We start from the raw sequence: 13516 nt of genomic DNA, 5'->3' as shown, positions 1-13516 counted from the left end.
ATTCTGCACTTTCTGGCTTGGAAAAGGCGCACATCTTGTTTTTCTGTTATCTGCTGGAGTTCTTTTCTGTCGATTCACCCTCTCTCCAGAAAGTGGATTGTTCTTAGGGGGTTGAACTAGGGGGTTGGGATCTTTTTTTTCATCGATGTGTTTACTCCTTAATCATATGTCCTTGATGGGAATCTTATATTCTTGCTCAAAGTAGAATGTAGTGCGTCTCACCCAGGCAGGCCTCTTTGGGTCGTCAGGTTGACCAAACTTTGTCATGTAGTGTTGTACTCCAGACTCTTGAGCGATTAGTGGGGTTTATCCTTGCTGAAATCTATCCTCATCGTCCTCATTATCAATTATTGCCTCCTCAATTATCGCATCTTCGATCGAGGGAATCGGGGCGGAGAGAGCAGCTGCTGACTCGTTGTATCGGGCCCTTTTCAACGGAGGCATTTCCATGTCTTCCTTCAGATCTGCGAAATCGTACCCGTACTCCTCCCACTCGTTACGGTAGACAGTCCGGTCCCGCCAACTAGAGATATCTTCTTTAATCCTGCGCTCCAGCAGTAGCTTGGTCTCGTCCTCCGCTAGCTCTGCTTTCAAAGGTTGTTGGTCAAGGACGGTCGGCACGGGTTGATCCATTAATTTCAGAAAGTTGGCTTCTTCACGGCGGCTGACGTTTTGGTCCGCGATGTCTGCTTGCTCTTCTTCTGGGTCCTTTTCCAATTCCTCTGAAGATACAATTGGCGATGACATTCGGGAGGACTCTCGCGTGGGCAAAGGATCGTGATCAGGGTCCTCTGGTTCTGAATATGGTTCTGATTCAAGTTCGGACTCTGGTTCCGGTTCCGGTTCTGGCGTTGGCTCAGGTTCTGCCATTTGCATGCTGGCATCCATTTCGATATCATCATCCGTTGCGGTAGGATCGCCTATTTCAATGTCGTCGTCTTCACTGTCCTCGTCACCATTGTACGCAGTTCCATCTTTACGATACTGGGTCCACTCGTGTTTGTCGATGATCTCTTCGGCTTCTTCGTAGGTGAATACTGTAGGCACCCAGCCTTTCCGATTGTGAATGTCTTCTAGGACGGTTTCGTTGCGACGAGCAATATCCACAAAGTTGGGCCTGCAGTGCTTCATATTGAGCACTTCAATCGCGGCCCGCACATCTTGCATTCGAACATGCCCTTTTCTATCGTTCCCACTGCGATTCAAGCCGCGCAATCTTGACATTGCAAAGAAGAGTGATGATTGTACCAAGCGGCGCGTGAGACTAACGGCGAGAGAGTAGAAATCCACAACAGTATCTGCAGTCATAGACGGGGCATGTCCATACGCTGTGATTAGATCTTTTCTCTTGGCAAGATTCCACCAGTTCTTCTCTGCTTGTTTCCCACCGAAGTTCATGAACAAAACATGAGAAAGCCGAACCCAATCTGGGAGGTTCAGTAAATCAGCTGCAAGGCGGAGGTCACCTCGAGTACTGTCGTCTTCCTCGTCGGCCAGATGCTGTGCACGGTCACTAGTGATAATCCAGTTGTCTCCGTGCTGCTTTGTTCCGGTTTGGGCTTCAGTGAGGGACTCTTTCAATACTAGAACATCGCCATATTCATCAAGTAGCTCACAGCATTCCTGGCTGACCTCTGTGGCCGCCTGGACATCGCTCAACACAGGCATACGCTCTAGGTGCACGTCGGAATTATACTGGGCCTCCAAGGCCTTATGCAAAAGTTGGATATATTGCATAACCTCAAGTTCCGACTTGGTACCAATTGCAGCAGCAAGCTCTTTGATGCCGCCTTTGCCCTTCCGGTCCAGTCCATTGAAGAACACTTCTTTCTCCGTGGGCGTCCAGACCATCGAACCATGTTGGCTGACTTGGTATGTGTTGTCGATTTCTCTCAGCGAGGCATAATCAATAAGCTCCTCGTTTTGGACGATAAGGTGGGAATAGGCTCGGAGAAACGTGAGCGATCCACGCATTTGTGGGACGCGTGCCATGAGCGCCTCGCCGATTTGTCGTTCGACCCCATGGAATGACGGGTCATCACGATAATCATATTCGTCTTGGTTTGGAGTTGAAGGGCGTTCATTGGACGAGCTGGGTTGCTCGAAGTTTGACTCGGGCTCGGGTTGTTCGAAGTCGGACCCAGACTCGGGGTCGTCGTCGGGCTCATAGACGGAGGAATCGCTCATCGTTCAGGCTCGCGGATTTGCAGCGCATGCGAGACGATCGATAGCAACACATCACAGCTACACCTTCAATGAAACCTACCACGTCAATTTCATCAATAGTTATAGAAACAACAGAAAAAAAGTTGAGCTAGGGAGATCCACTATGAGATGCGCTGTTATCGATAAGCATGTTTGCACTGTTTGGTCTTGTTTTTGACCTTCGCCGAGGAGAGAGAGAGCATTTGCAACATCTGCATGGAGTTCATACGCTGTGTCTCACGATTGAGGCTCTCAAGGAGGTATTTGGTGAAGAGTCCTCTGTTGCAAAAATCTCTGCGCGATGTGCGCTTCAATTCCACCGAGTCTCCGGTGCCTCCAAGCATTGTGCTTCGCGACTACCAAGAGGAAAGCATTCAATCCGTCCTGAAATATTTAGGCGAAGGCCATCGACGCCTAGGAATCTCGCTTGCAACAGGAGCTGGCAAGACGGTATGGCTGAATATACTCTTTATCTAAAATAGTCCTGATCTTTGCAGGTCATATTCACACAACTTATCAGCCGAATCCCTCCTCGCGATGCGAAAGCCACCAAAACCATGATTATCGTCCATCGACGCGAACTCGTCGAACAAGCCGCAAAACACTGCAGCCTCGCCTATCCTGACAAGACAGTCGAAATAGAAATGGGCAAGAATGTTGCGACGGGAGCAGGGGACATCATCATCGCGTCAGTTCAGACACTAGCGCGGGGACGCATATACAAGTTCGACCCGAGTGCATTCAAGCTCGTGTTGGTGGATGAGGCTCATCATATTGTTGCCAAGTCATACCGCGAAGCTTTGGGGCATTTTGGGTTGAACGAACCATCTGCCGATGGACCGGTCTTGGTGGGCGTTTCCGCTACTTTTTCACGGTTCGATGGTCTCAAACTGGGTGCTGCCATTGATCATATTGTCTATCACAAGGACTACATGGACATGATTGGTGAAAAGTGGTTAGCCAATGCGATGTTCACAACTGTCAAGTCCGGAGCCAATTTGTCCAAAGTCAAGAAAGATAGTTTCGGAGACTTTGCCTTGGGATCACTTTCGGAGGCGGTTAATACTACATCTACGAACAACATCACAGTTCGGGCATGGATGGCAAGTGCTGAGAATCGAAAGTCGACTCTGGTATTTTGTGTCGATGTCGAGCACGCGCGACAGCTTACCGCCGCTTTTCGCGATCATGGTGTTGATGCTAGGTATATCACAGCTAGCACAACTAAGACAGTACGCACGGAACAGCTACAGGCTTTCAAGAACCAAGAATTCCCAGTGCTGCTAAATTGTGGTCTTTTCACAGAAGGCACAGATATTCCAAATATCGACTGCGTGCTCCTAGCTCGACCCACCCGATCTCGAAACCTGCTCATGCAAATGATTGGGCGTGGTCTTCGGCTGTTTCCTGGAAAAAAAGACTGTCATGTCATCGATATGGTTGCCTCCCTAGAAACTGGAGTCCTATCAACACCGACATTATTCGGCTTAGACCCAGACGAAGTTTTGGATAACACCAGTGTGGAAGATATGAAGAAGAATGATGATCAGGGCAGTCAAGAGGAACAAACCCCCGAGGCTGCTGAGCCATACGATGGCTCAGACAACGACCTGAAACTCGAATTTACAACATATGACAGTATATACGATCTCTTAGGAGACATGCAGTCCGAACGACACATCAGGTCATTCAGCCCACACAACTGGGTCCGAGTCGGCGATGACAGATATATGCTTACTGATATATCTGGCTGGATAACGATTGAGAAAGGAGACGATATCTTCACAGCTCATCATGTCATGAAATTCAAAGATCCAGACACCGAGGCACCGAAATTCACACGTCCTCGGATGATCGCCACTGGCTCTGATTTGGAGAGCATAGTCCGGGCAGCGGACACCTTTGCCAGTACCAAATTTGATGAACATTACATCGCATCTTGGAAGCCTTGGCGACGAGCCCAAGCAACACCAGGACAAATCAAAATGCTGAACGCAGCTCGTATTCGAAATGGCAATGTGAAGCCCGAGGACTTGACTCGCGGCCAAGCGGCTGATATGATTACAAAGCTGAAGCATGGAGGCAAGAAGCGCTTCAAGGACTTGGAGGTTCAGAAGCGGAAAAAGCTACGGCAAATGGGTAACATGGCTGAGCTGCAAAGAAGGGTTGATGTGAAGGTCGGACCAGTCGAGGCTTGATAGAATAATGTGTGGTTTCTAGTAAATCATTGGAGAAACAGACAAGTTTAACTAGCGAAACTGCTCGAGAGAGTCGTACAAAGCCTGAGAGTTACATGACTCTAATGTCAAAAAGCTCAAGACGTACCTATTCAGATTCCTATATTGAAATGCTGACATACAGAATAAGCTCTTAACATCATATCCATAGGTCTCGAACCCCATTTTAGTGATAATAGATCACAATATGGCCAAGTAACCAAAAACAAAGAAATTTCATATGAAAACATTCAACCCAAACCACAAACCCATACTCGCTAGGGAACAAATCGTCCCTGGTAAGTCTTGCTTCAATGTTGTCTGACAGGCTTCCTTCCATATACAACAACCCTGCCGAACGTCAGTTCCACCATCTCACCCCCAAGAAAAACACCCTCAGGAACTGACTCTTTAATATAAGCATGCATGAACTTATCTCTCAACTGCTTCTTAACCGTAGCCTGAAAGATACGCGAAGGCTCCGCACCCCAACCAAGAACCTGCGTAAAAAGCCTCAACCCATAAGACTCCACAGCCTGCTGGGCCATAACAGCCTGGTACTTCCCAATCTCCTTGAGATAAGGATCGCGCGGCCAAGGCGATGATGGCAGCAGATACGTAAACTGCTGCACGTCTTCAAAGCCCGCATCAATCATCCATTCTTTCAGCTTATGATAGATGTTAAGCTCCCGTCCCATTCTCTGTCCCGCTGCATTGACGGCTTGCAGGTACTGGATGAACGGCGAGTCGGCCTTTAGTGTGCCGTCGTCGCTCCAGGCCCAGACGGCGCTTTCTTGTATCTCGAAGTAGCCGCCTGGTTTTAAATGGTCGAATACTCGCGCGAAGAACTGCGACCAGTTTTCTACGCATCTGGAGCGTGTGAGATTTGTAGAATTGGTGCTGGCGATTGGGGGATGGCTTACCCGGCTAGTAGGCGTGCGTGGATAAAGTCGAAGCTGTTTTTTTTGTAGAACCATTCGCTTTCGAAGTCTTCGACGATGAACTCCACGTTCGGGGCGACCCAGTTTGGTTGGATGGCGCTGATGTCGTTTCCGATGACCTTGGCGCCGGGGAATTTCCTGTGGATGTGAGCTTCGGGCATCGATCGACGTGTTATATGTGTGTTCGTACTCGGCAATATCAAGAGCCCATATGCCAGTTCCTGTTCCAAGGTCGAGGATGCTCTGGGGATTCTTGACTGGAGCTTTGTGTAACTCTCCCTTCATCAACAATAGCCATCTTGATAGCTGGATTGTTAGCATTGTGTTGAAAATCAAGGAAGATAGCCTTAGCTGACATATGATGTGCCTGGGGGAATTAGCCATGTCATGCAGACGTAATATGGGGCTGTCATATCATACCAGATCCATTCGATCTTGTTCCTCTTCATCGTTTGGCATCCTATTCAGGTTAGTTATGCCTCTAGGCTACGTCGAACGGGGAAGCATAATACATATAGTGCCCCTAACATTGAGTCAATAACCTGGATTATAAGAGAGGTTGCATAGAAAGCAGGGAAAGATCCTTACACTCCGGTTGCTGTGATACCGCCGACCATTTTCATATTCATAATCCAGAACGCTGGAAGAAAGAGAGGTCATATCGGAATCGCTGTCAAACTCGCTACTTTCATCCTATCCGCAGGGTAAGCATAGGGACAGGAACTCGAAAAGATCGGAGATCTCGCTACACATACAGTAAAGTCATCGGCGATGATTGGACCATCGGCGTTGATCGGGGCGTTTGTTCGATCGTCGTTTGGAAGTTGGGGTTCGGGGCTTGATTCCCGACTTTGGTCACTTCCATACAGGGAAGACATTGTGAGAATAGATGATCTAGAAGAAAGGGGCTTAATGTGCAAAGATGGGTGTTGGCCGGTGACGCACACCGGGGGTTTTAATTCACAGTCTCTCTAATCCATGCCGTTAGTCTACATGTGACAAGTCTTCTGCCTATTTGACATTTTGGGCGGTTCCACCTTGAGGGTTTTTTTTTTGGCCTGTAAGGGGCTGCACGATATCTAGTGACAGGAAATGCCACGATGTGTAGCGGAGACTTCCTAATGTCTATTTTTTTTATAAACCCTCAGAACTACGGAGTATACAGTTTACTACTACTTAGAATGCTATATATCACACCAGTTCCCTAATCTCTGTTTTTTTCTTTTTCTCTTTCTTTTTCTTTTCTTTTTCTATCTTTTTCCCCCTTTATTTTCAATATAAACATCTGTCTAGAAAACCATAATAATGATATTAAAATGGAACAAATCCATCCTGACAGTTGGGTAAATAGTAGAAGGAATGCAGCATGCAGCATGCAGAAACAGGAAAACGAAACATTTTCAAATCAACATGACTCATGTACAGGAACTCAAGATAGACCAGTACCAAGCTTAGAAGGGTCGGTAAGACCAAAAGTTCTAGCCCTCATAGCATATGCACATGTAGTCTATAGTGGGGAACCTGTTCAGGTTGAATCGCGAGCTGTTGATTGGAGGATCACAAGAAGCATCCTGCTATATCACCCTGAAGAAATGCAGAACCGTTAGGGCTAGGCTTTTGTCAGTTTTTACATATAGCAGACTACCTACAACATAGATGAGGTATATGATGGTCAACCGTCAGCTTGCTCAAGATTGCGTCGAATATCTCATAGCTACATATATGTAGGTGTTTGTGGGTTAATAGAAAGAAAAGTTAATGGATATAAGGCGTGGAAAAGATTGCTACCTTCCCTCTCCACTATGTTTTATGCAAGGAAAGTATCAGGCACAAAGTGTGCAACATACGACTGGATGTTCCCCCTCGCATATCCGTAGCTCCTACTTGGCCCCAGCGGTTGACGGTGCGCGTGATCATATAGACAGTGTGGGACTATCAGCTGGTAGATAGATTGCCTAGGAACAGGCAGCGAGATGATAGAGTTTTCGAGAGTCATGTTGCTCATGATCAGGGGTATAACTGACAATGAATGCGTTGCAAGAAGCAGGCAAATACCAGGTCTGTATAGACCTCTTATGCGATCTAATAAAAAGACCACAATATATGAAGCAACAGCGAGAGCCAGGCAACCTCAGCATCCCTGGTAGGGTTTTAAACTGTACAAAAGCTGGATTTCACTCCGACAGAACGGAAAACGAACACACTGTATATTGTGATTCCAATCGGTGTTATATATCCATAGACTTTTACCGTTTGAATCATCGAAGAGTTTACTTGAAGTACAGTTACAGTTTCTTTACTTACCAAACTATCGAAACATCTACATATGTACCCTTGACTTAATATACACCTCATAAACCATCGGGATCATACTGGTACTCGGCTCATAACAAGAGGGATGGACGGCATGCCGAGATGGAATGAGGAGCCGGCGCGCACTGATAAAAATAGAATGGAGTGTGATTATAATTCGGGCTCTTGTTTCATCATAAGAAAAAGCTGACTATCTACTCTTATTTTCCTCACTAGGATGACTAGAAAAAAATTACAATCATCCATTGGCAGTATAACAAACTTGAGTGGAACCTCTGATTTAGACTTCAACGGAAGAAGGTTCTAACGGATATTTGATATAGATTATGCAAATGGGAGTAAAGGAGAATACAGAATGAATGAGAAAGCTTGTTAGAATACAAGGCTCAAGGCAAACCAGGCATGCAATTCATAGCATAAAATGAAGCCAACCCTCTAGGATGAGGGTGAACCAGCATGATCAGGTATTGACATTGTTATTTTGGGAGTGAACCAACATGAGGATGTATAGCTTTATGTTCTGAAATACGAGGGTACAGATCTACAGGCCTTATAGTAATAATGAATATTTGAACATGGAAATGTATTTTGTCCTATCAAAGCATATGAAATTCATCAAGCAATCATAATATGCATTAAACTCCTCAACTGGGAGTTTAGATGTCATCCTCATCGGAGAACACCTCCTCACCACGCTTGCGGCGGGCAGCACGCTCCTTCTTCTTCTTGCGGAGCTCAGAACCTGTAACAAACCAGTTAGCAATTGAAAATTGTGATGTGTAAGTAAGAAATAATTGGATGACATACCAGTCAGCTTGACCTTCTTGGTCACGGTGATCTTGTTGCCCATAGCATCGAACTTGTCCTCGTCATCATCGCCCTTGGCGTCGAGACGGGGACCGGAGCCCTGACCCTGGACCCAGTTGTGTCCGGAGGGGGTCATGACACCGTCGTTGACGGCCCAGACTTCCTCAGTCAGGTGCTCAGTGAACTCGCGGGAGTGAGTAATGATAACAACACCACCCTCGAAGGACTTGATGGCCTTGGAGAGGGCACCGAGGGAGTCACGGTCGAGGTAGTTAGTGGGCTCGTCAAGAACGATGACGTGGGGACGCTGCCACGAGCAAGCGGCGAGAACGACCTTAACACGCTGGCCACCGGACAGACCACGCATGCGAGAGTGAGAAACCAGCTCGGCATCGAGACCGAAGTTGGCGCAGTGCTGCTCGATCTCCTTGCGGACAAGGGGACGGAACTGACCGGAGGCGAGGGCCTCCTTCTGATCAACCTCAGCGACCTGCTTGGGGTGGGAGACGATAATCTCGGAACGGGGCAACCAGGTGTTGTCAGCGGACATGAGAGGAGTCCACTTCTCGGACTTCATGCCGACGTTGTCACCCAGAGACCAAGAGATCTCGTACTCGTAAGTGTTCTTGAACTTGCGACGAGAGTGGATGCCAATGACGCGGCGGAGGGTACCGTCGACCTTGTAAATCTTGTCCATAGCCTTCTCATCCTCATCGGTGACGATCTTGTTGGCGCGATCCATAGTCTCGCGGTCCTCACCGGTCTGGAAACGCCACTGGATGTACTCGGAAGGAGTGGAGTTGAGGTGGTTATCGATGTGAGCGAAAGCGTGCTGCTTAATGTAGGCAATACGGATGTTCTCGTGCTGGTAGACTTCACCGGAGGTGGGGATAAGTTCACCAGTCAGAACGTTAACGAGAGTAGACTTGCCAGCACCGTTGGCACCGATGACAGCAATACGGGAACCAAGGGAGACCTGGAAGGTAATTCCGTGAATCTGGGGCTTGGGGGTACCGGGGTACTGGAAGGACATGTTGGTAACACGGCAAATAGCCTTGGACTTGGTCTTGACACCCTCAAGGAAACCGGGCTCGGGGAACTTGAACTCCATCTCGGAGGCACCGAGCTCGTAGTAGGACTTGGCAGCGGGGTGAGCCTTGACGAAGTCGGAGAGGGTACCGCGGTAACGGCGGAGCTTGAAGCGCTCGTAGTGAACGACGTGCTGGATGACGTGGTCAAGGAAGCTGGAGTCGTGAGAGACCATGATAGAGGTGCAAGGGGAGTTCTTGAGGTAGTTCTCGAGCCATGCGACGTTCTTGACGTCCAAGTGGTTGGTAGGCTCGTCAAGCAGGAGAATATCGGGGTTCTCGAAGACAGCACGGCAGAGGGCGAGCTTCATCTTCCAGCCACCGGACAGGGCAGTGATGGGACCCTGGATCTGGAAAGCGGAGAAACCGAACTCGTTGAGCAGCTTGTCCTCAAGCTCCTCACGGGGAGGGTTCTGTCCAACTTCGGCAAGCTTCTTCTGAGTCCAGGCAATGACGGTCTGCTCGGTATCGGCAGAGTCGAGATCGTGCTCGACGTAGACGGTCTTGACCTCATCCTTCTTGGGGAAACCCTCAAGCTGCTCGTTGTTGATGGCACGCATGAGAGTGGTCTTTCCGGAACCGTTGGGGCCGAGGAGACCGTAACGCTGGCCACGCTTGAGGCGCAAGTGAGTCTGGTTCAGCAGAATCTTGGCACCGTAGGCGAGGGAGAAGGTACAGTTGCAAAGATCTTCACCTTCCTCCTCATCGGAGGCCATGGCATCAGCAGCGGCGGCATCGGGGCAGGCCTTGCTGCGGAGAGCCTCAGCAACAGACTTAGCATCCTCCTCACCAACGATGGCAGTGATGTAAGGAATGGTGTTCTGGGTCCAGATAACGTGGTCGTTCTCCTTCTCATCAACGAGCTGAGCGGCAATGGCAGCAACGTAGTTGATGGCCTCCTCGGAAGAGGCAATGAGGTCCTTGTGCTTAGCCTCGAGGATCTCCTTGAGGATAGCAGAGACAGTGGAGATATCACCAGCGCGGGAGACCTCGGGGATCTTGCCGTCAACGACGTGACCGACACGGGAGAGGGTGTCGAGAGCCTGGCGAGTCTTCTCACGGGCCTCGGGGTCGGCAAGAGTCTCGAAGTTCTTGTTCAAACCGGGCAACATTTTAGGCAAGAAGGGAGCGACAAGCTGGGGATCCTCCACGAGCTTACACATGTTATCGACAATAACAGCGGTCTTACGCTTGATGGCGGTCTCACGCTCAACGAGACCACGGTCAAGCAGGGGAACCATGATAGCGAGGGTAGGGCCAGTGACATCAGTAACGAAAGTGGTGGCACCGAGCAAGTGAACGGTCTCGGCGACGTTCTCGGGCTTGGCAATACACTTGATCAGCTCGGGAATGAAACGCTCAATATCCTTGTTGACGATCAGACCGCAGACCTTCTCCATGGTGGAGTAGGCAGCCTTCTTAATCTCGGACTTGGTATCCCACATAGCCTCGGAGATGACGGGGATCAGAGTGGGGACCTGGTAACCAAGCTGCATCTTGGCGGAGTCAACGAGGATGTTGAGGCAGTCGAGGGCAGCCATCTTTTCGGGCCACTTCTGGGCGTTGGCGAGAGAGTTGAGGATAGGGGTGATAACGGCCTTGACGGCGTTACCGCTAACAGCCTGGACAATGGCGACAGCGGCGGACTGAGCGGCCTGCTTGACGGGGACCATCTTGTCACCGACGGCAGCGAGGACGGGGCCGAGGAGAGCCACGAGGTGGGGCTCAACACCGGGAGCGATTGTGGAGTGGGAGGCAATAGCACGGATTCCCTCGCAGGCACGCTCACGGGCGGTGGCGTCCTTCTTGTTGGCGAGCTGCTTCTTGAAGATCTCAGCGGCCTTGGCAGGAAGAACCTGCTCGGGGATGGGACCGCCGAAGAGAGTGGCAAGGTTGTTGGCAGCGGCATTGGTCTCATCGGCGCTGGCGGACAAGTTGAGGTTCTTGATCAGGTCCTCGAGGACAGCAACCGACTGGGCGGTCTCCTTGCCAGTAACGGCAGGAGAGCTGGCGACATTGGCGGCAGGCATTTTGGAAGAAATTTTGGCGGTAGAGGAAAAAGAAGAAGGGGTATTAGAGTAAAGAAAGAAAAATCCTTCCTTTTTTTTTTTCTATGAGGGGTATCGAAGAAATTTTTTGTTTGAGCGAAAAGACTCAACTGCGTCTTAACTTTTCAGACGCGAGCGCTCAAGAATTTCTATTGCAGAGATAGAAAAACAAAAAGAAAGAAGAGGCCTACCCTCAAAAAAAAAAAAGTGCAGGAGTGGAGGAGAGGGGAAGAGAGAGAAGGGGGCGCGAGGATATTTATCGTGTGGCATAACCTGGGCGGCAAAACCCTATGAATTATGGCAATCAAATTTTTTTTTAAAAAATTTTCAGGCCCATTGTCCCGCACTAGTACCGAATCCGGCTTAGTAGATCTGTTCCTGCACCCTTATTGGGTTAAGTCCTGCTTTCACCCGAATCCCCTTTGTCTGATTGGTTGAAGCCGTTATTTGGCCGAATTTGGCTTAGTAGGTGGCTTTTTTTATTTTTATTTTTATTTTATTTTTAATCTTCTACTCTCCGTAAATGGATTATATGATTATTCTAACAATCACAGCCTATTGTATATTCTACCTATTGTAATCATTCTATTGTTCTTTATTGTATACCTCTATTCAGAAAATTTCATATGACTACACTATCATGTGAAGCAATTCTCATCTGAACTGCTTTGTCATCTCAAGTCTCATCTCAGGCCCAACTCTCTCTAGAATGTATCCGGCGATAACCTAGTACTATACAATATATGGTACTAACACACCTGTCCACGTACATAGAACCAGCCCCGATGCGCTCGCCGTTTGCCACCATGGCGGAGTGGCGCAGTACCGTTGAGAAATTCGATGAACCCGAGTTTTCCCCAAGGAACCTGCATATTTTTTTTAAAGTTGCCAGGATATTAAATCTTGTTATTTTGATACTCCAGTATTGGTCCAGGCCCAGACTTTTGTACCTCCGTGTCGCGAATGCTCAGCCGCTGGGTTATAGCCAGACTATTCATACGTAGTTGACATGTAGGTCAGAGCTGAATATAATCTCAGCCAACCTTGGAAATATCAGCCAGAAATAAAAAAAATCAGCATTCTAAGCCTGCCTGTACAACTAATCCAACAGTCTTCCAACCTGTCTGGAATTTCATAATTCATAAATCCGTACATATGTTCTCTTCGTATGAACGTCCAACGTCCAATTAGAAACGAATATCAACCACGGGATGCCCAAGATTTTCACCGCCGGATTTATCTTATCGCTTATCGCATATGTGGCCTTCTAACATTGAAGACTTGATTAAAAACGTCCGTAGATAAATTTATCTTAGTACTAAATACATTACACCAATAATAACATGTAACCATCTACGGAGTAGAACCCTGAAAGAAACCGTTGAGACCTCTTATCGTAACCTGTGCTCTTATCCCTTATCCCCCGCGAAAGGATTCGGACTCAGGTGGCAAAAAAAGCGAAAAAAGCGGAAAAAAAGATCAACTCTATTTATACAGTCCTCTATACAAAGTCCCACGGGCTCGACACGATGATACTCATAACAAGGAATCATATTTGAAACTCTGATTTTCGAACTGTTAGCACTGTGCGTTATCACTTCAATTCATCTATCAAATATATCATAAACGAATCCCCCAATCCAGCGAACGGAATCGTCCTTTGAAATGCTATTCATTCGTGGGCGTATTCAAATCACACCACTGTCGTTCAACACCTTTTTTTTTACTATTTTCAATATAGATTATCAAAAGCAATAGGAGAGCGCACGTGGTGATTACGTTTACCTCAGGTCCACGTCTTCTGAACCACTCACGGAATAGACCATTTTCTATGCCAAATCATCAACATGTACTAAAAGTAGATTTTGATGCATAGTCTGCCCAAAAGCCCAAAACAA

At 48.1% G+C, this 13516-nt stretch overlaps 4 protein-coding genes across 4 annotated transcripts; 1 reads left to right on the top strand and 3 right to left on the bottom strand.

The window, feature by feature from the left end:
- Positions 1–306: 306 nt before the first annotated feature.
- N7479_006048 (uncharacterized protein) lies at positions 307–2187 on the bottom strand (the record flags this gene model as incomplete). The annotated part of the gene is made up of 1 exon (XM_057253744.1): positions 307–2187. One exon carries the CDS (start codon positions 2185–2187, stop codon positions 307–309), a length of 1881 nt encoding a protein of 626 aa, XP_057107606.1.
- Positions 2188–2421: 234 nt separating this feature from the next.
- Positions 2422–4403, top strand: N7479_006047 (DEAD/DEAH box helicase; the record flags this gene model as incomplete). Its single annotated transcript, XM_057253743.1, has 2 exons — positions 2422–2655; positions 2703–4403. The coding sequence occupies 2 exons, from the start codon at positions 2422–2424 to the stop codon at positions 4401–4403; spliced, it is 1935 nt and encodes a 644-aa protein (XP_057107605.1).
- Positions 4404–4732: 329 nt separating this feature from the next.
- Positions 4733–6240, bottom strand: N7479_006046 (class I SAM-dependent methyltransferase; the record flags this gene model as incomplete). Its single annotated transcript, XM_057253742.1, has 6 exons — positions 4733–5291; positions 5345–5500; positions 5553–5668; positions 5783–5822; positions 5970–6055; positions 6118–6240. The coding sequence occupies 6 exons, from the start codon at positions 6238–6240 to the stop codon at positions 4733–4735; spliced, it is 1080 nt and encodes a 359-aa protein (XP_057107604.1).
- A 2091-nt stretch (positions 6241–8331) lies between these two features.
- On the bottom strand, positions 8332–11600 carry N7479_006045 (putative translation elongation factor eEF-3; the record flags this gene model as incomplete). Its single annotated transcript, XM_057253741.1, has 2 exons — positions 8332–8417; positions 8483–11600. 2 exons carry the CDS (start codon positions 11598–11600, stop codon positions 8332–8334), a joined length of 3204 nt encoding a protein of 1067 aa, XP_057107603.1.
- Between the last annotated feature and the right edge of the window lie 1916 nt (positions 11601–13516).

The sequence above is a fragment of the Penicillium vulpinum genome, assembly GCF_028829585.1.
Source record: "Penicillium vulpinum strain IBT 29486 chromosome Unknown utg000003l_segment0_segment0, whole genome shotgun sequence".
Taxonomy (NCBI): domain Eukaryota; kingdom Fungi; phylum Ascomycota; class Eurotiomycetes; order Eurotiales; family Aspergillaceae; genus Penicillium; species Penicillium vulpinum.
The sequence above is the reverse complement of the archived record's forward strand: the minus strand, read 5'-3'. Positions and strand labels throughout refer to the sequence as shown.